At 40.5% G+C, this 26497-nt stretch overlaps 1 protein-coding gene across 1 annotated transcript in view; it reads left to right on the top strand.

Annotated features, from left to right (window-relative positions):
• erc1b (ELKS/RAB6-interacting/CAST family member 1b) overlaps positions 1–26497 on the top strand; it is a 394538-nt gene that overhangs the window by 8065 nt on the left and 359976 nt on the right. Inside the window, exons 2-7 of the mRNA XM_055650144.1 lie at positions 4712–5524; positions 15599–16015; positions 18401–18475; positions 21089–21244; positions 22581–22664; positions 24070–24237. Of these exons, the coding sequence (XP_055506119.1) occupies positions 4856–5524; positions 15599–16015; positions 18401–18475; positions 21089–21244; positions 22581–22664; positions 24070–24237 (1569 nt within the window). The 5' untranslated portion in view covers positions 4712–4855. The remainder of the gene's footprint in view (positions 1–4711; positions 5525–15598; positions 16016–18400; positions 18476–21088; positions 21245–22580; positions 22665–24069; positions 24238–26497) is intronic.

The following is a 26497-nucleotide window of genomic DNA, read 5'->3' as shown; positions in this document are numbered from 1 at the left end:
TTGTTCTGCAATACTATACAATACTTTAATCACTGGAGTGTTTGTTGCTTGTTTTAATTGGTACAAAGTCCCAATATTTTAATCTTTCGTTAATTGAAAAAGGGCCTGCCAGAATAAATTGTCAACTATTTGTTTCACATCTGTTTTTCAAATCAGTTTATAATTAATGCACTAGTTTCAATGTAATATACCTTTAAGAATATAAAAGAAGTATGATTTTATAAAAAAATTAAAAAGTGCACTTTTTTTGGGATGCAGATATTACTGGTAAGAAGGCTATGCCCATCTTGGTTTGTTAGAGTCTTTCTCATAAAATTAATCGCCCATTGCTATATGGTTTGAAGTTCCAGGATTTGGATCCAGTGATTATGAGGAAATATCAATATGTTGCATACTAAAGATGGCATGTAAGTTGAGGAAGTACGGGGACATTGTAGGGGGGGAGGAGAGATGGGAAGAAACCTAAACAGAATTGAATATTCTTGAAACACAAAGAAAGTCCTCAAGCAACTGAAAATGTTTGAGATTAAGTACTGCAGCAAATCCTGCGGCATTGTGCAAGGGGCTGGTTTCCAACAACCATTACAATCTTTTTGTGCTAAAGTGATATAAACCATGGGAATCTTTTTGCTATGATGCCCAGTGATTCTAGTTTTATCAGGGCACCATGAAATCATTTGCTGAAGTAGGCCTTGATGGCAAGAACATCAATCACTTCTATTTGGAGCAACATAAATCTTAAGTGCTGCTGTTAAGGTGTTGCCATGTTACAAAGTCTTAGTTTTCAGTGTGCTTGTGCATTACGTGGTTTCAAGTTGTCTTGAGATGGGCTCCTATGACAGTGGTAATCTCGGGAGGAAGCAGAGATGAATCAGCCACTTAGTATTTGCAAATGCTTCGGCCTTGTCTTTGGCACGCACACTTTTCTCTGCTGTAATTGACGATAGGGGTGGTCCTCCCCCTCCTGTTGGCTGTTTAATTGATTTGGTGTTCACTGTCAACAGTAGCATTTTATTCCATGGCAGCCTGCAACATGACCTGGCATATTCTTAACTCTGTTACTAGTATGTCAGGATATCAAGTCTGGTTCAGTGAAGAGTGCAGAAAGAAGAGTGCACTGGAAATAAGACTTTTAATAGAGCTCCAGATCTACTGCTTGCATGTATGCTTTAAGAACATGTGCTACCCACAGTAGATGCCTCAACGCACTAGAAAGGTAGTTTGCCAGACATTGCACATTATTAAATCCCTCAATCCCATGGCAGGAGAAGCAAATCAGTGTCACTATAGTTTCTCTTGATAACATGCACAATCATCAATACTTTAATTACACTCCACTAGATCTGGTGATAGCCCACATTATTTGCATGACCAACACGAGGTTCGCATAACAAAAGTATTTAACAGTAGGATGCAAATAATTAAAACTCTCTGACCAATAGCACTTTGGGAGTACTTTCACCAGATGGATTTGGGATCTTTTTAAATTCATTGTTGTTTCACGTTGTACATTCAGTGATCACCTGACCAACAGGGACAATTCTAACTTAATTCCTTATATGAGCTATAAATTTGCACTAAATGGCGTGTCCCACTTGGGTGTCATTCGCAACATCCTAAAAATTGGTTGGCGCGTCGTGATGCGCGCGTGGTGAGGCGTGGTGGCATATGCAGTAACGATCGTCGTCCAGGATTTTGGGATGCTCAAAATCCTCGCGCACCACCTGCGTGACGTATCCCTTGCGCACGCCGATGTACCGATGGCGTACGCTGACGTACTGAAGGCGTACGTGTAGTGCGTGGTGACGCATGGTGACGCACGAACATTGCCTATGCTAATTTATTGTGCGTCACCGTGCGTCAACATCCATAACCATGCGCCGTCTGTACGCCATCGGCACTTAATTTGAGCGCCGCACCATGTGACCACCCGGGTATGAAGCGCGCGTAGTTTTGACATTTTTTCACTGGGAAAATCCTCGCCACGGAGATCGGACCAAGTACGAACGACTTCACAAATGGCTTCCAAAAGAAGCAGGGCCCTCAAGAGCACGGCGCATGACTGTCGTACTGCTAGACGATTTTCGAGCGACAGTCGCGTGTCAGTCACTACCGGCCTGACGCGTAAATGACGCACAAGTGGGACAGGCCCTTTAGGCTCCTTTCGTTTAGAATCTACTGGTCCAGTCATTCAGTCTGTTGCTTTTTTGAGATATTTGGTTTCTGCTCTATTTTCTAGGTAGCTACTCTAGATGAGATTATGTTAGACTTGTGTGAAGATTACTTTTATAAAAACAGTCATAAAGGATGAAAACATACAATATTTAAAAGTTAGCCAATCAAATATTTTATTATGAACTTGGGAAACGATGTAACATTTATTTCTTTAAAGCTGCTTTTAACATTTGTACTGATCTTTCCATTGGAAGTAGAATGATTTTGCGGAGCCAATAAATGTTTGATGCCATTACATGTGTAAAACTCAAATATAAAGTGCACTGTCCATTTATCAGATGGTAATTCCTGCCAAGTTCCTAAATTAGCAAAAATCTATTTGTTCAATTATACATTCCGCTATTGTATCGACGACACCTGCAGAACTTGACTACACTCCCTTTTGAATATGTTTATGAGTATAAGGAACTGTTCATAGCTCTTTTAACCTACATTGGAATGGGCATGATGAATGATCAAATTGTCCTGTTCCGTTGACATAGTGGTGACTTGGATGGTATTTCTTTGCATTACCTATAGGGCGGCACAGTGGTAAAGTTGATGCCTTACAGCGCCGGAGACCCGGGTTAGATCCTGACTACGGGTGCTGTCTGTAGGCAGTTTGTACATTCTCCTCGTGACCGCGTGGGTTTTCTCTTAGATCTTCAGTTTCCTCCCACACTCCAAAGACGTACAGGTATCTAGGTTAATTGGCTTGGTGTATGTGTAAATTGTCCCTTGTGTGTGTGTAGGATAGTGTTAATGCGAGGGGATCGCTGGTCTGTGTGGACTCGGTCGACTGAAGGGCCTGTTTCCACACTGTATCTCTAAACTAACCAAAACTAATTACCTGATAACTGTAATGGACTGGTAAATGACATGGTTATTTCAGCCTCATTATTAACATTGGCCGCTGCAGCCATGCAAAGCATATGGCAGTGGCCTTCATATTGACAATCCCAATGTGTTCGGCATATAGCTTGTTTGTAAAGTTTTTTTTCTTCATAATAATTGGAATAGCTATCAGTTAGCCTGTTGGCGCTGAGCTGCCTCTTCTCCCTTGCTGAAATTGTGTGGCGGTCCTTTAGCCTCCTGTGTACTTGCACTCTTATTCGTAGTTTGTTCCACTATTTCGAGGCATAAGCACTTAATCTTGTTTAAATTTTCTTCACCTAAAAAATGTAGGTGATATAGATTTAATAGCAAGTTAACAAAATGATTTCGCTTTTGGTATTTTTCCTTTTATAATCTGGTCTGAGGGACCTTTGCAAAATAAACTTTCTAAGTCTATGGTTGGCCTCCAGTTTGTTCATGCTGGAGAGAATAAAGTCTTATTCCACTGAAGAGAAACTCGTAAAGGAGCATTCAGACTGTGTTATAAATTATCTGACCATATGTCTTGCTTATGTAACTCGAATTAAATATGCCATACATCCTTTCCATTATCATTAGCTTTTTGTCACATACTTTGAATTATTTTCAATCTCCAGATTTTGATAACCTTGTGAACATGCTTCTGTAAAAGCAAATACTTCCAAGCCATCACTCTACTCATCTTATTTGTGCTTTGTGCATTCAAACAAGCATTAATTCTGATTTTATAATTTTCCTTTAATATGAGGTTTTTATTTGTTGCTTTGGCACATAGTTTTATACTCTTTATCATTATACTGTGCTATTACTTTGTCTTTTCACTTCAGATTTCGAAATTTTCCTTCCCTCAGGGCAATTTCGTTTAAAGCAACGAGTGTTTTCTTTTAAATCAGCCCAGATTTTGCAGGATAGGAATTGTTATTGGTATTATCCTTGCAGATATCAATTAACTTGAGCTGTCAAAATTATTTTTTCTAGTTTCAAAATGAATTGCAGGTTTAATCGCATTAATCATTGGAAAAGGCTTTGACTTATTTTCAATGGATTTTCCAAGGTACTTCAAACACACCAATGAAATCAGTTACCTATTTTTCAGCAGACCAGTGAAAAGATGTTTTTTGTGGGGTTGCCAAGAATTTTCTCTCTTGCTTGGCTACGGGAACATGACAGACCAAAGTTGGTACGTTGGAGATATCATTTTTTAAATTTTTGTTTCCTTTTCTGGAAGCTCCATATTTCAACCCTGGTTAAGGTGCCCAGAATCAGGGATGTCTAATTTATAAATAATTAAATGTTGGGTTTTTAGGACTTTAACTGTCGGCTCATACATCACCGTATTGTTTTGATGCTCTTTGATTCCACAAAGAATTCCAGTAACTGCATGTATGATATTCTAATGTTGGGAGATTCATTTGGCAATTTTCAAAAAAATAGCAGGTGTTCACATTTATCCCAATTTCCTTTCTTGATGTGATTTGTTTGGAATATGCTTGGTATTTCTGCAGCAGTGGTCAAAAATTGAGCACTTGTTTTATGGTTGCTTAAAGTAACCAACTTGTAAGCTTTTACAGCCTGTAAAAGTGTGTGTAAACTTTATTAATTCTTAAACTTTTGTTTTAAATAGATGAAATTTCAATGGCCTGGCATGGACGTCATATCATATTTCAATAGAATGTGCTGAATCTGACAAGCTTGTAAAACTGAAGTCGAGCGGAGAGGATCTAGTTTTGTTTAAGTGGTCAAGAACATATTTGAATTCTTTTCAGCTATGCACGGAAGCTCGCGGTCGGTGAGTAAAGTGGAGCAAAGTAACCAGAGTCCTGGACGCTCACCAAGACTACCAAGGTCACCACGACTGGGCCACCGGCGAACAAACAGCAGTGGAGGCAATTCTGGTGCTAATGCTGGTAGCGGTGGTGGGAAAACTTTGTCCATGGAGAATATCCAGTCACTGAATGCTGCATATGCTACATCCAGCCCCATGTATTTAAGCGATCATGACCATGTTGGTGTAGATTCGCCCAAGACGACAATGACATTGGGTAGAGCTTCTGGACGCTTACCATTCGGTGTTAGGATGAATACCATGGGAAGCAGTCCAAACATTGCCACAACTGGTGTGGCTAGTGATGCCATAGCTTTTGGAGAACACCACCTACCGCCAACAAGCTTAGCCTCTACTGTACCACATTCATTGCGGCAGGCAAGGGATAATACAATTATGGATCTGCAGTCACAATTGAAAGAAGTCCTTCGTGAGAACGATCTGCTTCGAAAAGAAGTTGACATGAAAGAGGGAAAGCTCAGCTCTTCCATGAACAGTATCAAAACTTTTTGGAGTCCAGAGCTGAAGAAGGAGCGAGCACTTCGTAAAGATGAGGTGGCAAAGATGACTATTTGGAAAGAGCAATTTCGAGTTCAACAGGATGAAAACCAGGTGGGATTCAGTTTTTTAGCTATTTAACCACAACTGTAAATTTGAAATGTCTACAACTAATATAATTTTGTAAACTATAAATGAAAAGCAAAAAAATCTAATACTAGTGGCTATCCATTAGCATTCAGCTTCTATGTGGAGAATAGGTAAATTAATATTTTGTGTGTGGTTTCTTGAAATTGATACCAAATTACAAAATAAATACAGAATGCGAGAAATACTTGGCAGATCAGGCCACATCTTTGTGAAGAAGGAACCAACAATGTCAAAATCAGGTTAAAAATGTAATTAAATCCTTAATTTGTACTAATTGATATTTTGATGTGATGCCTATGTGCAATGAAGCTGAGAGGTTGGAGAAAATACCCCAAAAATTACTTCTGTGTAGTTTTCCAGTCCCTTCAAGAATGCATATGTACAATTCGATGACTATCTTGTATTAATGGCCTCTATGTTTGGAAATATTTTCTCTTCGCTCCACTGTTTCAGTTTTGTAATTTTAAGAACCTCTTTTAGATTACATCTCAGCCTGAAAGACAGTCATGACAAATAGAAGTAGGAGTCATCATTCTATTTTTTTTTATTTTTATGACTCAGTCATTGGTCTTGAAAGTAGGACTCAACCATTCAACTCCTTGGGCCTGCTCCATAATTCAGTAAGATCATGACTTATCTTTTAGTTTGGTGCCAGTTTAATGTGCTGTCAAAACCTGAATATCTCAATATACAAAAATTCCCATGCACTCAACAACTGTCTTGGGATTAGTTGGCCAATTGGGTGCAAAATTGATTTAAAGAGTGGTAGTGGAGTGTTGTTTTACTCCTTGTGGGGGGGGGGGGGCAGTGGGAGCTGTGAATAGTAGTGTGGCTCAGGGGTTGGTGCTTGGTTCCCTGTTTGTTCAGCATTTTGTGTCTACGTTTTACAACCATCAGATTCTCAAGCCGACTCGCGCAATCCTAATACTACCTTGGCAACAGTACACCTCCGACCTTCACTTGCACTACTATGAACTTATTTTTATAATTATATGTCTTCCACTAATGTCTTGATTTTTGGCACAAACGTTTTCTTCTCTTTTTGTGACATTTGTTTTTGAGTGTTGTCAGTCAAAGCTCGCAGGATTATCATTGTGCCTGCACCTCATCGTATTTGTGCATATGACAATAAACTTGGCTTTTATTGATTGACTGTGGTCATAGCTTACCCTTGGTTTGTGAAAACAGTTTTTAGGACTAATTATATACAGAAATAGTGCTAGGCCTATACACTTGGTGCAATCTAAACTGCTTCCAAAGGCACAACAGAACTGCATTTTATTTTAACCAGGGCAGGTATTTTTAGCTGCATTTAAATGTATAAATATCTTGGTTTTGCTGCTCAGCACTCCTTGCAATCTTCAATGTATTTTTTTTTTAGTCTATCTTGCCAAAGATTCGTCATCTCCCATCCTTCTGATTGGTGCGAGTAAGGGATTTTTATTTGAATAGTTTCTTTTAAAAATAAACAGCAGCTATGCTTCTTTGGAATCCATGTGACAGGACCGGTGCTGTACACCAACTTCAAAAAACTGTAGTCTCTTCCTGTTTAGCTGAAGAACAGTTAAAATAGTGTAATTAAATTTGGAAAGTCAACATCACAGTATTAAAGCATAGGTCAATGGAAAGCAATAGACAATAGGTGCAGGAGTAGGCCATTTGGCCCTTCGAGCCAGCACTGCCATTCATGGCTGATCATCCCCAATCAATACCCCATTCCTGCCATCTCCCCATATCCTCTGACTCTGCTATTTTTAAACACTTGGCTTATGACAGCCAGTGTGGCCAGCTTAGTGTGCAAGGAGTGGAACAGACTTTGAAGTTGTCAGGGTGGTATACAACCTGGTAAGTGATCAATAGATACAATCAAGGAGGAGATGGGGTGTGTCATTGACACTTGTAGCAGGACACTTGGTCTCTCACATTTGTTCTGACAAAGTGGGATTGGAGTGGGTGAGGGGAATGGAGAATTCAAAATGGTTTGTATGGCAGCAGTTGGAAATGAAAATGTCCAGCAATGGTTGGTCAGTGGAAAGGTCTGTGAGAAGGAGGAGATGTTGATGTGAGAAATAAATAGTGCTGCACCTTTCCTCTCCTTCATATATTTACCTCACATCACCAAGTACCCAATTTCCATATTATCCCCCTCTTTCCCCTACTCCCGTCCACTTCCACCCATCTTCCTTCCTCTGCTTTATATCTGTCCTTCAAACCCCACCCCACACCCACCTATATTCACGCATCGCTTGCTAGACTTTGTCCCACACCCAGCTATTTTCCATCTACTCCCCCCCCACTAAACAGGGTCCTGACCTGAAACAGCATCTGTCCATTCCAGATGCTGGTTGACCTGCGGAGTTCCTCCAGAACTTTGTTTATTGCAAAATATTCCATCACACTCCAGACTTTATTCTGTGATGATGGAGAAAAGGCTTTGATGTGTCTGAGATGAGACGTTGCAGGGATTCGAGGTCGCATTTGTAGCCACAATATTTTAATCAGTTTAAGCTTTTAGTCATTGGCGTCTCTGGGAAGTTCATGTTGGACATCGTGTAGTTATGCCAATGAATATTAAGTACAGGTGGTTGAAGTATTCCGTCTTGATTTGGGCTTTCACTGGCATTTGTACAGCACATGTTACTTGGTACTTATCTTTCAAGTTTAATGTTGCAAATATAGTTTGCTTTATTTTTCGAGGAATTATGAATCAATATGAAGAAGGGTTCCAACCCAAAATGTAATCTTTCCACTTCCTTGCACAAATGCTACCTGATTTGCTGAGTTCCTCCAACAATTTGTTTATTGCTCACGTCTTGACAGTATGCTGGATTGAATTTATCTTGCTTTTTATAGATGGTATATTTTGGACAATCTTCCATATTCCATGCCCTCGCTCTCCTCTCCCCCAAAAAAATGATAAATGATAAATCAGTACACAGTCCACCAGGGAGGCAAATATATAAAATGTGTATTTTTTCTATTCTTTAAAGATTTTAATATTGTTTCAGTGATATCATTATGCAAGTTTCTCCATCTGTCCTGTGTATTAACTAGTTGTTTAGTTTGTAAGGAAGTTTACTTTATCTGTTAAATCTCTATGATCCGAAGGTTTTTAGGAATTTGCTTTCAGAAGAGTGGATATTAATGGTGTATATTCTCAGATATGTAATTTCCCTTTGTACAGCTGTTTAATTTTTTTCTTCTTTCCCCCCCACTTAAAACTATAAAGGGGTTCCTACAGGTGGATAGTGAATCTTCATGTCCAATATGCACACAATGGCTTTTGCAAACACAGCTGATTTTATGGGATCAACTTTGCTGTGAATAATTTTTCGTATAATATGCTTTAAATATAAACATGGAGCATATTTTGCGTGAGCAACATCGCGATTTACAAATTAGAGAATCTAAATTGTGAACTTGAAACCTCATACCCTGTTACCAAGACTATCTAATTACATGCAATATAATATTTCTCTCGAGCCATCTGCTGCTGAAATCCTCACAGAATGATGATCAAGTCTTGAGCTCAAACAATGTAAAAGCAAATGCAGGAATTCAGATGCCAGCTCTCAGATGCAATATGTAAATCAAGTTTTGTCTGTTCCATTAGGTTGATATTATGTTCCATTCAGGAGAAGAGCAAGATAGTTGCTTCTGTCCTGATGTATTTCTTTTACAATTTATTTTTTTCTCCCACATTGTAGACTTGCTCCATGTTAATTGGGCCATGTTAATATCATAAAGTGCAAGTGAAATGAATTTGCTAGCAGCAGTACAATTTAAAAAAACAAACAAAAAAAAACACACAATACACAATAAAGATTTAACACAAACATCCACCACAGCATTCATCACTGTGGTGGAAGGCACAAAAATTGACCAGTCCTCCATTTTCCCCCGTGGTCGGGACCTCAACCCTCAGTAGTCGCCGCTGTGGGCGTCCAGATGTTCAGACAAGGTACGTCCAGGTAAGTCCTGAATCAGTTCCTCCCACCGGAGACCGCGGCTTCAAGTTGGTGTACGCCGCAGGCTGGCGGTCGAAGATCTAAACTCCCCGCAGCCCCGCAGCAAGAAGCACCGCAGACTGCAGGGCCAGCGGTCAGAGCTCCACTCCAGGGATCCCAGGCTCCGGATGGTAAGTCCCCGTCGCGCCTGAGGTCAAAGTTTGCCGCGGGCCGGCGGCCGGAGCTCTTCTTCTCCCGGGTCCCCAACGAGGGATCCCAGGCTCCGGACGCAGTGCCAGCTGGAGCTCTGCAGACCGCGGCTTCAGGCTGCTGCGGGCCAGCGAACGGAGCGCGAACCCCGGCGAGGGCTTGCTTGCTCCATGACGAAAGAGTCCTCGCTGCGCCCGCGGCTGAAGCCCCGGGCACGTCTCCGGGAAAGGCCGCACCGATCCTCGATGTTAGGCCACGAGGGGAAGCGACATGGAAAAAGTCGCCTCTCCGTGGAGGAGGCGACGGAAACGGTTTCCCCCCCCACCCCCCCTACCCCCCCCCCCCCCCCCCCCCACCCCCCCCCACCCCCCCCCACACACCCCCCACACACACAGAGAGACATTAAAAAAAAAAACATTAAGACACACTAAAAAAACAAAAAAACTAACACACTGCTGGCAGGGCTGCCAGCTCACAGCGCCCCCACCTCCACCCTTTCAGCAAACGTCTCTGACCTTGATGTCATTCATGGTTGAGTTAGTGATAATTTCTCCATTTAATTTGAATATTATTCAAGTCTGACTTCAGGAATTATTTCCCAATTCCAATGGAAGGTCATTGATCTGAAATATTAACTCTTTTTCTGTAGGCAGTTACTGCATAACTGCTAAATCTTTTCGGCATTTGCTGCTTTTTTAAATTTTGGATTTACAGGATCTGCATTTGTTTTGTTTTTTTTTGTTTTTGATTTAAATGAACTATTAAAGCTAAAATAAAGATCTGGAAATGAAATTGTGATTAAGATTTAGAAATATGCAAGATTTAGTTAAAAATTAGTGTTTCATTTGAACTGCCTTGGTGAGGTGCTATCTAAAAACCTATTCTGTACTGGCATTGCATCTGCAGAAAATTTCATATATTTTAGCTGCATTTATACCAGCACTTGTAACTTAAATTATGAGACAGATGAGTGAAGAAGCGTTCTCTAAATTTGAGACTGTCTCAAAAACCAGGAAACACTTTGAATACTTACCGGCAAGTAATGGAAATGTGGAATTCTCTCCCAAAAAGGGCAATGAATATGGACCAGCTTGTTTCTTTTTCAATTTGAATGTCAACATTTTATTTGGACATATGTACAAAGTGAGAGTGCAGATGAGCTATAAATTGGGCATCACATAATTGAATGGTGGAATAGGCTTGAGGGTCTGAATGGCCTATTTCTGTTTTGGATACAAATTCTATTTAAGTTGTTTAACAATGATTAGATCCGTTGATTTGAAGTCGACATGGCATAGTTGCTTTTGTAATCTATTAGTTTATTATCCTTTTTAGAGGGTAATGGATGTTTATTTGAAAGGAAATCGATATCTTGCATTTTGTGAGATTAATCATTAATGCATAATAGAGAAGGATTGAAACATGGAGCAGTGAAGTGTCCTACACAGCTGAACTGTCTGAATCATTATAAACAGTGGTGAGTAATCATAGTTGGAAAAACTGAACAAAACATTTCAGCTGTGCAGTTCTTATGTAAATAATCAAATAAAATGTGCAGGCACCATATAAAGACAAATAAAATAGAAAAGCAAAGCACAGGAACAGGCCCTTCAACCCACAATGTCCATGCCAAACATGATAAACTAGTCCCAAGTTAAACTAATCTCTGCCTGCACGTCAACCATTCCTTGCATATCATGGAAATGTGGAATCCCATGTGCGCGTATCATCTAAAAGCCTCTTAAATGTCACTATCATTCCTGCCTCTTCCACAACCTTTCCTGGCAGCTATCACCTACTGTGTGGATAGGAAAACAAAATTTGCCTGCCATATCTCAATAGACAGTAGACAATAAGTGCAGGAGTAGGCCATTCGGCCCTTCGTGCCAGCACCGCCATTCACTGTAATCATGGCTGATCATCCACAATCAGTACCCCGTTCCTGCTTTCTCCCCATATCCCTTGACTCCGCTATTTTTAAGAGCTCGATCTTAAGGGCCTGTCCCACTTGTACGAGGTAATTCAAGAGCTATCCCGAGTTTAAAAAAAATAATCAAACTCGTGGTAAGCACGTAGAATGTACGTCGGAGCTCGGGACGTCTCTTAGCGGCTCGTAACGCTAACGGCAGGTCCTCGGGAAACGCGGTGAGCTCTTGAAGACTCGTGAAGATTTTTCAACATGTTGAAAAATGTCCACGAGAGCCCCGAGTACCTACGAGCGGCTATTGCCGTAATTCTCAGAGTTCGAATCAGGAGAAACTCGGGAGAACTCTTGAATTAGATCGTACAGTGGGCCAGCCTCTTAACTCTCTCTTGAAAGAATCCAGAGAATTGACATCCACTGCCATCTGAGACAGATTCACAACTCTCTGGCTGAAAACATTTTTCCTCATCTTCGTTCTAAACGGCCTACCCCATATTCTTAAACTGTGGCTAGTTTCGCCACCTCCAACGTGAAGTAATCCTCCGTCAGTTTCGCCACCTCCAACGTGACCCCACCACTCGCCACATCTTCCCATCTCCCCCCATATCTGCCTTCCGCAAAGACCGCTCCCTCCATAACTCCCTTGTCAATTCTTCCCTTCCCTCTCGGTCCACCCCCTCCCCGGGCACTTTCCCTTGCAACCGCAAGAGATGCAACACTTGTCCCTTTACCTCCCCCCTCGACTCCGTTCAAGGACCCAAGCAATCGTTCCAGGTGCGACAGAGGTTTACCTGCATCTCTTCCAACCTCATCTATTGCGTCCGCTGCTCTAGATGTCAGCAGATCTATATCGGTGAGACCAAGCGGAGGTTGGGCGATCGTTTCGCCGAACACCTCCGCTCGGTCCGCAATAACCAAGCTGACCTCCCGGTGGCTCAGCACTTCAACTCCCCCTCCCACTCCGTCTCCGACCTCTCTGTCCTGGTTCTCCTCCATGGTCACAGCGAGCAGCACCGGAAATTGGAGGAACAGCACCTCGTATTCCGTTTGGGGAGTCTGCACCCCGGGGGCATGAACATCGAATTCTCCCAATTTTGTTAGTCCTTGCTGTCTCCTCCCCTTCCTCAGCCCCCCTGCTGTCTCCTCCCATCCCCCAGCCTTCGGGCTCCTCCTCCTTTTCCCCTTTCTTGTCCCCACCCACCCCCCCCCGCCCCTGATCAGTCTGAAGAAGGGTTTCGGCCCGAAACGTTGCCTATTTCCTTCGCTCCATAGATGCTGCTGCACCCGCTGAGTTTCTCCAGCTTTTTTGTGTAACCTTCTTAAACTGTGGCGCCTGGTTCTGGACTCCCCGAACATCAGGAACATGTTTCCTGGCTCCAACATGTCCAATCCCTTAATAATCTTATATGTTTTTCCTGTCATCCTTTAAGTTCCAGTGTATACAAGCCCAGTCACTCAATTTTTTCAACATATGACAGTCCTGCCATCCCGGGAATTAACCTCATGAACCGCTGCACTCCCTCAATACCAAGAATGTCCTTCCTCAAACTTGGAGACCAAAATTGCACACAATACTCCAAGTGTGGTCTCAATAGGGCCTTGTACAATTGTAGAAGGACCTCTGCTCCTATAATCAACTACTCTTATTATGAAGGCCAACATGCTATTAGCTTTCTTCACTGCCTGCTGTATCTGCATGCTTACTTTCAGTGACTGATGAACATGTACACCAGATCTCATTGTACTTCCCCTTTTCATAACTTGATACCATTCAGATAATAATCTACCTTCCTGTGCTTGCCACCAAAGTGGATAACTTTACATTTATCCACATTAAACTGCATCTGCCCACTCACCCAACCTGTCCAAGTCGCCCCGCATCCTCCTCATAGTTCACACTGCCACCCAGCTTTGTGTCATCTGCAAATTTGCTAATGTTACTCTTAATCCCTTCATCTAAATCATTAATGTATATTGTAAATAGCTGTGGTCCCAGCACCGAGCCTTGAGGTACCCCACTAGTCACTGCCTGCCATTCTGAAAGAGACCTGTTAATCCCTACTCTTTGTTTCTTGTCTGCCAACCAATTTTCTATCCATGTCAGTATCCTACCCCCAATAACATGTGCCCTAATTTTTCCCACTAATCTCCTATGTGGCACCTTATCGAAGGCTTTCTGAAAGTCCAGGTACACCACATCCACTGGCTCTCCCTTGTCCATTTTCCTAGTTACATCCTCAAAAAATTCCAGAAGATCAGTCAAGCATGATTTCCCTTTCGTAAATCCATGCTGACTCAGACCGATCATGTTACTGGTATCCAAATGTCGTCTTTTATAATTGATTCCAGCATCTTGCCACCACCGATGTCAGACTAACTGGTCTATAATTTCCTGTTTTCTCTCTCCCTCCTTTCTTAAAAAAAAAAAAAAAAAAAAAAAGGATAATATATTAGCTACCCTCCAATCCACAGTAACTGATCCTGAATCTATAGAACATTGGAAAATGATCACCAATGCATCCATGATTTCTAGAGCCACTTCCTTAAGTATCCTGGGATGCAGATCATCAGGCCCTGGGGATTCAGTCCCATCAGTCTACCCAACACCATTTCCTGCCTAATGTGAATTTCCTTCAGTTCCTCCGTCACGCTAGGTCTTCTGCCCACAAGTACATCTGGGAGATTGTTCGCATCTTTCTTAGTGATGAAATATCCAAATTACCTGTTCAACTCATCTGCCATTTCCTTGTTCCCCATAATAAATTCTCCTGTTTCTGTCTTCAAGGGACCCAAATGTCCTTTAAAACTTTGTCCCTATCACCTTAACACTATACCTTCCACTATAATGTGTATAATGTTTGCAGATTAATAACTTCTGACTCAACCTTGAAGAGCTGAACCTTAATGTCTATGTTTTGGTATAGTTGGGTTGATAAAAAATACATCTATTGATGTTCCTGAACACAATCATCTATGATGTAACCTGGGGTCATTGGGTGTTTCGGGTCTTTCAACATCAGACACCCTCACCCAGGCGACCCAGCCATGTTTGATCAGACCACGACGTGTACAAGTGGCATTTGCTCCTCCCCATGGACCTCCTCTCCTAATCCAGAGCCATCTCGAGGCCTTCTCCGCTGCCTCTGTGGTGTTCTTGATGGCTCTTCTCCTCTCCATTTCGTTGATGCCCAGTGCACTCAAGTCTTTGTAGAGCGATTGCCCTGCAAAACCTCTGCAGCCAACCTCGATGGGCATCCACCTTGCCTTCCAGCGCTGCTTATGGCAGGCAATGACCAGCTCTTCGTACTTGGTCTTCTTCCTCTCGTGGGCCTCCTCCAGACGGTCCTCCCACGGCACTGTCAGTTCCAACAAGACAATGTTTTTGGTCACCTCTGAGATTATGGTGATGTTACAAATAAAAAATAAGAGGATAATTGATTTCTTCAATATTTACTTTGTCTGCCATTGACTCTGTATTGAAGCTGCAGTGCATGTGTGGTGAAATTGCTTTTAATATAAATTGATTGTCATTTTGTAAAGTAACCTTGAATTCACAAACGGAATGTATTTTCCAATATTATATCAGTGATTATCTGTTGGAAATACTTGCCTGGAATGAGTGAGACTGTTCCAATAAATGTAATTCAAGCTTTTATTCAACTACAGCTGTCCAAATGCAGTATCTGACTGTCCTGCTGGCACATTAGCGGAGGCAGATGATTTGCAGTGGAGTCATCTTTTTTTAAGTAATCAAAAAGTATTTCACTTAATTTCATCCCATTATGCCAGGTTGAGTTGTTGCCAAACCAGATTCCAGTGTTCGGAAAAGCGCGTTTAGACTAATCACCTAGCCATGATTTTGCTCTGTATAAATCATTATTTTGGTGAGTTATTTTAGGTAAAGATTGTTTTTTTATTTAATTGTAAATTAAGCAATTATTTCTTTCTGGGTTACAGCACCTTCAAATGACTATTCAAGCATTGCAGGATGAACTCCGAATCCAGCGGGATCTGAACCAACTCCTTCAGCAGGACAACAGCATCCGAACCAGTGAACCATTTGTCATTGAGTTGACTGAGGAGAATTTCCATCATCTTCACACTGAACATGAACGTCAGGCGAAGGAGCTATTCCTATTGCGCAAGACTTTGGAGGAAATGGAGTTGCGCATTGAGACTCAGAAACAAACCCTTAGTGCCCGCGATGAGTCAATTAAAAAACTCCTGGAAATGTTACAGAGCAAAGGACTTTCCTCAAAGGTGACAGAAGAGGACCATGAGCGAATAAGGCGACTAGCTGAAGCAGAGATGCTTGTGAACCAGTTAGAAAACATCCTTGATCAAAAAGATAAAGAAAATCATCAGCTAAGAGAAGTAAAAGTTATTTTGTACTATTTGATATATAATGAACTTAATATTGAAAATTCCTTCAAGCCGTGTTAAATATACATTGTCTTTACATTTAATATGCGTGCACATTTAATATGTTGTATTGGAAGGAAACGTTTCCAAATCTAGTTCCTGACACTTAATACATTTGAGTAATTGTCAGCTGAGATGTAAATCCAACTAAGATTTTCACTTTCAAAGCTATCTGAAACCTTAGTTGAGAAATTGTCCACAGCTGTCATCCACTACAGTATCACTCTGATATTTGTCATCATGTGTTGCTAATATTGGTAAGTTTATGAAATAAATGATTTAAATTATGGAACATCATGAAGTACTATCCAACGGTATAAAACTATTGGTTGTCAACTTACATGTATAATGAACTACTTGCCTCTAGATCACTATATTTTGGATTCAAATTGCAAAACAATTGCCTCTAATACATAGTGTGTAGGAAGGAACTGCAGATGCTGGTTAAACCGAAGATAGACACAAAATGCTGGAGTAACTCAGCAGGACAGGCAGCATCTCTAGAGAGATGGAATGGGTGATATTTTGCGTTGAGAAGGGTCTGTCCTGCTGAATTACTCCAGCATTTTGTGCCTATCTTTGCCTCTAATACCTGTTAGGTTGTTTTAGAGATTCTGGAAATGCCACCCTTTTGGGTGATATATTAGGCAGACATTTTGCTTACATATTCCAATGATTTCTTGGGACTTTTTACAAAAGGACAATAGTTTCTGTTTCTAATTTCAGTACATTGATCAAGTTAAGTTTGCCCATTTCTCAAAAGGTTTTGCTCTCGTTGATTTCTCTTGGATAAGTGTGCTTTTGTGAACTCAAAAATCAATATTGAATACATTGGTAATTTCAAATTAGGAAGGCAACCACTATTTTGACATATAATGGTTTTAGTGAGAGTAAAGAATCTTCTTGCAATTATACAAGGCCCTGGGTTGCGACAGCACCTAATATACTGTGAGCGTATCGGACCACCTTGCCAAAAATAAATATTTACAATAGACTAGTTGGAACATAGATTAATCGGGCTGGGCTCGTGCTCAGGAATATGAAAGAATAATAAATTATCTAATTTGAAATATATGGGGCTTAACAGGGGAGATATAAAGTTGTTCCCCCTGGCTTGGGTGTTTGGAATGAGAGGTCGAAGTCTCAAAATAAGTGGTCAGTTATTTAGGGCAAAAATGTTTGTTTTAAACCATCCAGAAGATAGTGAATCTTTGAAATTCCCTACTCACGAGAGCTGTGAACATTTGGTAGCTGATTCTTTTAAGGAGACCGATAGATTTTAGGATATTTCAGGGATTTGATGGATTGGGGTAATGCAGGAGAGTGAGGCAATAAAAGATGAACCACGGTGGTATTAAATGACAGTATAGATAGGAGGGGCCAAAAGGGCTCTGTTTCCATTTCCTACATTCTTCTGCCTGGAAAAAGTGGGAAGGTGATACAGTAAATTCCTACTATTCTGTTATCTGGCTTGTCATAAAACTGAGTGGCTCAGCATTCGGCTCACCATTTAACATTCATTTGAACTCAGTGGGGTTCCATTTACTGTATTTAAGGTTAACTGGCTCGAGTTGGAAATCTATCACCCTATGGTGTCTTTTTTTTTAAGTAGTAAGTTAAAAAAATAAAATTACCTGGGCATTAATAGGAATCATATCTAATAATATAGAAAACAAAGTCTGGCAGCACAAGTCCCAATCATGCTTGATTATTGGTGCTTTTCTGTAATTTGGTTGTCATCCTCAAATGCTTTATCCATTCTTAATCCACTTTGACATCTTAATCTTTTTTACACACTTCTCATTTTTGATTTGCAAAGAGTTTGAACTTGGCAGAGGTCCACGTTCTGTACTAGTTGCCAGATCCCATTAAATTGTTGGTCAAAACATTAATTGTATAAATAAATGACTTGCTGCTACACAATAGCAGCAGTATTCAGTCCCATGACATAATTAACTGTGCTAAAGAAGAGAGAGTCAAGAATGTTTTATTGACATATGCACTAGAAGCAGAACAATGATATTCTTTCATGTGGCATCTTTACTGGCACATTGGTACAACAACACAACAGAGAAATAAAGAACCAGTGAATCATGGGGATGCATTGTTAAACCTGCGATTTGTCAGTAACATTTTAGACATCATGATTTTAAACACTGAAGAAGTCTTGAAATACAATGTCTCAGGCATATAATTAACAATCTGAAACTTGTGCAGGTAGAGATAGAATATCTTAAATTTGAAAGAATATCTCAAGGGAACTAAAACTATGAAAGGGGCATCTTTTTGGGAGGTTTGCCTTATTGATTTGATTACACCCTGAATTGATTTTCGCAGGATATTCAGCGGAGATGCGAAGTGGCTCCAGACTCTGCCAAGACGAAGGCCTTACAAACTGTTGTTGAAATGAAGGTAAATTAGATTTTTTTTGTGTATACAGTGCCCTCCATAATGTTTGGGACAAAGACCCGTCATTTATTTATCTGCCTCTGTACTCTACAATTTGAGATTTGTAATAGAAAAAAATCACAAGTGGTTAAAATGCACATTGTCAGATTTTATTAAAGGGTATTTTTATACATTTTGGTTTCACCATGTAGAAATTACAGGTGTGTTTATACATAGTCCCCCCCCCCCCCCCCCCCCATTCAGGGCACCATAATGTTTGGGACACATGGCTTCACAGGCATTTGCGCAGGTGTGTTTAATTGTCTCCTTGATCTAGGTATAAGAGAGATCTCAGCATCTAGTCTTTCCTCCAGTCTTTCCATCACCTTTGGAAACTGTTATTGCTGTTTATCAACATGAGGACCAAGGTTGTGCCAATGAAAGTCAAATAAGCCATTGTGAGACTGAGAAACAAGAATAAAACGGTTAGAAACATCAGCCAAACCGTAGGCTTACCAAAATCAACTGTTTGGAACATCATTAAGAAGAAAGAGAACACTGGTGAGCTTACGAATCGCAAAGGGACTGGCAGGCCAAGGAAGACCTCCACAGCTGATGACAGAAGAATTATCTCTATAATAAAGAAAAATCCCTAAACCCCTGTCCGACAGATCAGAAACACTCTTCAGGAGTCAGGTGTGGATTTGTCAATGACCACTGTGAACAGAAAAACAGAGGCTACACTGCAAGATGCAAACTACTGGTTAGCTGCAAAAATAGGATGGCCAGGTTACAGTTTGCCAAGAAGTACTTACAACAGCAACCACAGTTCTGGAAAAAGGTCTTGTGGACATATGAGACGAAGATTAACATAGAGTGATGGCAAGAGCAAAGTATGGAGGAGAGAATGAACTGCCCAAGATCCAAAGCATATCACCTCATCTGTGAAACACAGTGGTGGGGGTGTTATGGCCTGGGCATGAGTGGCTGCTGAATGTACTGGCTCACTTATCTTCATTGGTGATACAACTGCTGATGGTAGTAGCATACTGAATTCTGAAGTGTATAGACACATCCTATCTGCTCTAGTTCAAACAAATGCCTCAAAACACATTGGCCAGCGGTTCATTCTATAGCAAGACAATGGTTCCGAATATACTGCAAAAGTAACAAAGGAGTTTTTCAAAGCTAAAAAATGGTTAATTCTTGAGTGGCCAATCACCTGATCTGAACCCAATTGAGCATGCCTTTTATATCCTGATGGGAAAACTGAGGAGGACTACCCCCCAAAACAAGCTAAAGATGGCTGTAATACAGGCCTGGCAGAGCATCACCAGAGAAGACACCCAGCAACTGGTGATGTCCATGAATCGCAAACTTCAAGCAGTCATTGCATGCAAAGGATATGCAACAAAATAATAAACATGACTACTTTCATTTACATGACATTGCTGTGTCCCAAACATTATGGTGCCCTGAAATGGGGGGACTATGTTTAAACACTGCTGTAATTTCTACATGGTGAAACCAAAATGTATAAAAATTGCCTCTATTCAAATCTGACAACATGCACTTTAACCACATGTGATTTTTTTTTTCTATTACAAATCTCAAATTGTGGAGTACAGAGGGAAAATAATTAAATGCTATAGGTCTTTATCCCAAACATTATGTTGGGCGCTGTAGATCACAAGTCTCTGCAAATCATTAGTAACAAGTCTCTGCAAATGTTATGTTGAATATCAAAAATATTGACTAAAAGACAAGTTTTAATGGAAGACCCTCAATCATTAACCCCGTTTCTTTCTCTCCAGGTACTGCTTGATCTACTGAATATTTCTAATATTTTTTGTTTAATTTTCAAGTTCAATAACATGTTGTTCCGGAACAATGTTAATGACTAAAATGTGGATATCGGCATTGTTTTAGTATCATGTGATTGTTGTGAATATATACGGTTTTGTATTGTATTTGTGCATTGCACAGCCCACCAACAGCTCCTGAACCCAATGCAGTAAACTGTTTTATGTTTTTTACGTGCTGTGGAGTGCACCAACGTGGAATGAAAGCCGTTTTTTGGGGGTTTGGTGACGAGCAAAGGCAGAGAATTTTGGGAGCCCATAGGATATTTAACACTTGTTTGGGTCTTGCTAGAAAGAAGCTGGGGGTAATGATCATGTTCACTTTGAACATCTGTACAGTTGGCCATTACTTAGCATTTTGTGCCGGGTAGGTTTGGAGATTGGGGGATTTGGGCGTCTACCATCTGACGGATGAGGGCAAGAAATGTTCCAAAATCAAGATCTTGGGTGATCTCCAATCTTTCTCCAATGCTGGGAGGAAAAGATGTTGGAAGAATCAGGGAGCAGGAGAGGTTACCTGAGATTGTAGGATCCTAATCATTTTTCTTGTGCGTTCGACAAGTAAAGAATGTTATTTGATGTGCATTAGATACACAAATTGTCAAGCACAACTCGTGCTGCTTTGTATAATCTTTGGTATAATGTGAAATGACACAGAAATATTGTCGTTTATTTTGAGGAAAGGTGTGTTTTTAAAAGCAATGCATTGCAGCACATCATTAATGAATTGGCTAGAAATTAAGAAAATTTTCAGCTTCTCTTTCTAAAACTATAGGACAGTAAAATTTCTTCACTTGAGCGGAATATTCAAGATCTAGATGATGAGATACATATGCTCAAGTCAAATGGAGCACTGAGCACTGAGGAGAGAGAAGAAGAGATGAAACAGATGGAAGTATACAGGAGCCATTCCAAGTTTATGAAAAATAAGGTATATAACTCAGATTACGTTGAAGAATTGTTCAAGTTAGCAATAATTTTTTTGTGACAGTTATTTTTCTTTGCCATTAGAGTTTACAAATCGAAGCGTATCAAATACTGTAAATCTGCTGATTCCAGGTTAGCAGTTAATGCTAACTCGGATCTTCCTTGTCATTGCTCAGTTCATAAGCTTTTTGTGATTTAATTCTTTTTTTTAATTCGAATGTTTGAGAAGAAAGAGCAGTGCTTAACTGAATGAGTGAGTTTTTCCATCCAAAATGTTATCTGCCTTCTTTGCTTTCCTGATTCTTGTCATTTTTGTTAAATCTAGCAGGAGATATTTAAGATGATGTTCCACTGAGGTTCACTTGAAAGTGATCAGTAGGGAAGACCTGGAGTGAACTTGCTTTCTGTATTTTAGTCAAAGCATACGGGAATTCATTGTACTGCCCTCATGCTAAGATGACCTGATAGCCATTGCTTGCAAATTGAGTCTGCAACTTTGATGTGTTTACACATCTACAGTGCCCACTGATTCATTAGTTAGATCTAGAAACACAGAAACATTGAAAATAGGTGCAGGAGTAGGCCATTCGGCCCTTCGAGCCTGCACCACCATTCAATATGATCATGGCTGATCATCCAACTCAGTATCCTGTACCTACCTGATCCCTTAAGCCACAAGGGCCACATCTAACTCCCTCTTAAATATAGCCAATGAACTGGCCTCGACTACCTTCTGTGGCAGAGAGTTCCAGAGATATATAATCTCTGTTCCAGATAATATAACCAATCTACACGTTGGTTATATTATCGCTCACAGATGATTCCTATTTACAAGTGCTGATATTGCAGTGCAAAATCTCATTCCATGTAACTTTGATTTTACTGCATTTCTTTTTGGCTTGTATCTTGGTTAAAATCAAACAAACTAAAGTGAATGGTCTGTCCATTCACAATTTCACATAAATCACATGCAACTTAAAGACATTGGTCTCTTTTACAAAACTTAATATTCAAAACTTCTCTGGCCTGGAAGAGTTGAAAACGTGAAAATTGAAAGGTAACAAATTTCCCATTTATTTAATGCTACACAAGAGGCAGAATATCAAGGTCTCAAACCTTTTTTAAAAAAAACAAAAAAAACATTCATTAAGAAGGTCTATATCTAGTTACACTGCCTTTCATTTTTATTTTGCAAGCTCAAACCAAATGAGTAATATCCTTAGGAATTCATTTGTAGATTTATATCTATACAGAATATGTTTGCAAAAGTTGATGATATTTATCAATTGCATGATATGCATTATATGCAATGACTAAAACTGGTAACAATTTTCTTCCAGGTCGAACAACTGAAAGATGAGCTAAATTCCAAAGGGGCCCTGACCGAAGAGCTAAGAAAAAAAGCGACTGCTCTCCAGATCGAGGTCTCTGCCATAAGAATGAACATTTGTCAAACATCTGATATTGAAAATTCAATTCACTTTTTCCTTCTTGTACATCTGTTCAATGTGGAACCAAACGTACTTTTAACACTCTTTTTGCATTGAATATGTATCTTCCTCTTGTTTGTAGGGCAAATTCTTTAATTCGGACTTGCTCCCTTTTGAAATTTCTGGATCGCCCCGAGGGCCCATGCTGTTCTTCACATGAAATATTGAGGATGAAATAGAGCAAACTGATTTCCTCTTAAAATATACAGATTTCCCTTCAGTGATTTGTTAATTGCACTAATGATCAAAATTCATGTAAATTATCAGAACTGGCTTTATACTTTTGGATCCATCTATCTGCTTTTGAAAGAGAAAATTGCAGCATCTACTTCTGTGAACTAGGATTTGCTTTGCATTTGTGCTTAATGGTCCTTGTGTGACAATGAATTACTATAATAAAAATTATGATGTCGGAAATCAGTAACTATAAATAGATGGAACCAGTGTTTGGAACTCCTGAACCTTTCAATGGCTGATCTGTTATTTCCCCACTTACCCCTTCTCCCATTAGAATACATTGATAAATGATTAACTGGTTATAAAATCATGTCCAACATTCAATGTGTTTTTTGCTAACTCGGATATTGGTGTAGAAGAGACTCCGTGACATGTTAGAGGTGTATAAAATTTAGGCTTGGGTAGGGTTGATAGATATTTGGTTTCCTATGGTAAATCTAGGTCATCTGAAAGCTTAAGGTGAGAGGAGGAGGTATAAAGGAGATTGTTTAGTTTAGAGATACAGTGTGGAAACAGGCCCTTCGGCCCACCGAGTCTGCATTGATCAGTGATCCTCGCACATTAACACTACCCTACACATACTAGGGGCAATTTTACATTTACACCAAGCTAATTAACCTACAACCCTGTACATCTTTGGAATTTGGGAGGAAACTGAAGATCTCAGAGAGAACCCAGGCAAGTCACAGGGAGAACGTACAAACTCTGTACAAACAAACACCCGTAGTCAGGATCGAACCTGGGTCTCTGGCGCCGCAAGGCAGTAGCTCTAGCGCAACGCAACCGTGCCGCCCTTGTATGAGGTTTACATTTTTCACAAAGGGTAGTTTGTACCTGCAATGAGCTGACCTAGGAGGTGGTGGAGGTAGGAACAGTAAACAACATACAGGATTGTGCTCAATTTGATGATTTTTGTGGTTTCCAGCATATGCAATTTATGTGATGACTAAAAGGTACTTGCATGAGCAGGGCAGAGAGAGATCTGAAATTAATGCAATCGAGTGGGATTAGAATAGAAAGTTAGGCATGCTGGTCGGTGTGCTAAAGTAGGTTGAAAATGATATAATGAAATGGTTTGACAGCGGTGCCTTCTATTTTCTAGGTTGATCAAGTGAAACAGGAGCTTTGCAGAAAGGAGACAGATCTACTTGCTATGCAGACCAAACTTGAAATGTTGGCAAACCAATTTTCAGACAGCAAGCAGCATGTGGAGGTGCTCAAAGAATCGCTTACGGCAAAGGAACAGAGAGCTGCCATACTGCAAACGGAGGTAAAGTTGCACAATAAATTACCAGTGCTGCACTACAGTGAGTAGTAAAATATCTGACAGTTTACAAATGACATTCATCTATCCCAACATTTCCAACTTTAGTTGAATGTGAATACTTAAGGAAATATTCACAAGTTGTTTATAACAATGCATTACAAATAGATCATGTTAAAGATGCACTGTGGGATATCTTCTCTGCATTCTCTCTGGAAACTGTTTTATTTGTATAAAGGTAGCCTTATTCTTCACTTTTCGGGATCTGGGTATTGCTGACAAAGCTTGTATCACTGATTCCTCTTTAGTAGATGGTGGTGAACTACTAATGTGAAGATTTTCCAACAGAATTGTAGGAAAGGGAGTTCCAGAATTGATGAATGACGGAACAGAGATGTTTTTCCACATTAAATGTGTGACTTGGTTTGGCGTAATGGGAGGTGGGTAGGAAAACTAAATCTTGTTCCGATGCATTTGAAGTCCTTGTACTTGGTTATAGGTGTGGGCATGATATCAGCGCATGATGGGTGATGTACTAAGCAAGTATGGCGAGAAATAGCGCCAAAACCTGCTGACTGTTGCATATAGATTCAGTGGGCTGTTTCAATGCGGGGATTTCTATGGTGAGATCAGGGAGGTGTACATTGATATTCAAGAGCATGTTGATATCAAGAAGGAGCTGGTGGGTCTCCCGAAAATTATTATGGGCCTGCCCCACTTACGCGACTCTTTCGGCGACTGCCGGCACCTGTCATAGGTCGTTACAGGTCGCCGAAGATTTTCGACATGTTGAAAATCCAGCGGTGACCAGAACAAAATACGACTCTTTGGGCGACTACTCACGACCATACAGGCTTCACCCCGCGACATATCGCCAGGGTGTTGCCTGTATGGTCGTGAGTAGTCTCCTCAGTCGCCCAAAGAGTCGTAGCGTCTTTCTGGTCGCTGCTGTATTTTCAACATGTTGAAAATTGGCGGCGACCTGCAACGACCTATGACGGGTGCCGGCAGTCGCTGAAAAAGTCGCGTAAGTGGGACAGGCCCATTAAGATCGGTAGGTTCCTGGGCTCTGAAAAAAAATCTATCCCAAGTTATTGAGTGGGGCAAGAGAGAAGATTGTTGGATCCTTGACTGAGATCTTTGTATCTTCTTTAGCCACATGAGTTGAAGACTATGGAGAAATTGGACATCACAGTTATCTGAAATAAGTATATAAATAAAGACGTGGATCCATTCTCATGTCATGTCTCAACCAGCTTGTCATTTTTTTGCCTCAATGGTTGGAGTTGTAGAATGAACAGTGCATTTATCTTTCTCCAAAGCTTGTAAATGTTATCCAATGATGTTATCCAATTCCCCGTCTGACATCAACAGAAATCTTTGTCTCCCCTGTGAACTTGTAGGCTGTGTTTCCAGTGTCTGTCTGTTCCCCCTCATCCCTCAGCTCATTGATAGAAAGTATAAAGATAATTGGTCAAAATTTTTAATTTTTGAAAGTGGAACTTCTGGCTTCTCTTCTAAAGATCTTTACAGTCAATCTGTGTCCCTTTTAGATAATGTAATTTTTCAGAATTTACTGCCTGTCTGCCATTTTAAAAAGAGGTGGATACAAGCCTTAAGGTCTCTTTTAATGAGTGCTGTTCTTAGGAGGTAAATTACATCAGCGAGCGACCTGTTGCTTGAAATCCACATTTATACATGCCATTGAAGAAATATTTGAATTTATAATGATGCTTTATTGTAAATGACATTTGTGACATGTCTGCTAAACCTAAACTAAATAAGTTTGGAACAATTGGAAAAGTCCTTGAGAATTGGATGTAAAATCTTGGCAGAGGTATAATAATCTTTTTAAATCTCTGAATGGGCTCGCCCCGCCTTACCTCTCTGAGCTGCTCCACCCATACACTCCTGCCCGGTCCCTCAGGTCAGCTGGTCAGCTGCTCCTGGAGGTACCGAGGTCTAGTCGGAGGCTCAGAGGGGATAGAGCCTTCTCTGTTGCTGCTCCGGCACTCTGGAACACCCTGCCGCTGCACATCAGACAGGCCCCCTCACTGTCCATCTTCAAATCCAGTGTTAAAACGCATTTGTACTCCCTGGCTTTTGACCATGCCTGAGGCTTTGCTTCTGTTTGTGGTGTTTTTGATGTTTCTTTATTTTACATGTCTTTTCCTACTATTTCTTTTGATTGTTATTTTTGGTGTGTATTAACTTTTTTGTCAATGATTAGTGATGTACAGCACTTTGTTGCAGCTATGTTTGTTTT

This window comes from Leucoraja erinacea, chromosome 19, assembly GCF_028641065.1.
Source record: "Leucoraja erinacea ecotype New England chromosome 19, Leri_hhj_1, whole genome shotgun sequence".
NCBI lineage: Eukaryota > Metazoa > Chordata > Chondrichthyes > Rajiformes > Rajidae > Leucoraja > Leucoraja erinaceus.
Note: the sequence above shows the minus strand (reverse complement) of the source record. Positions and strands in the feature narration are given on the sequence as shown.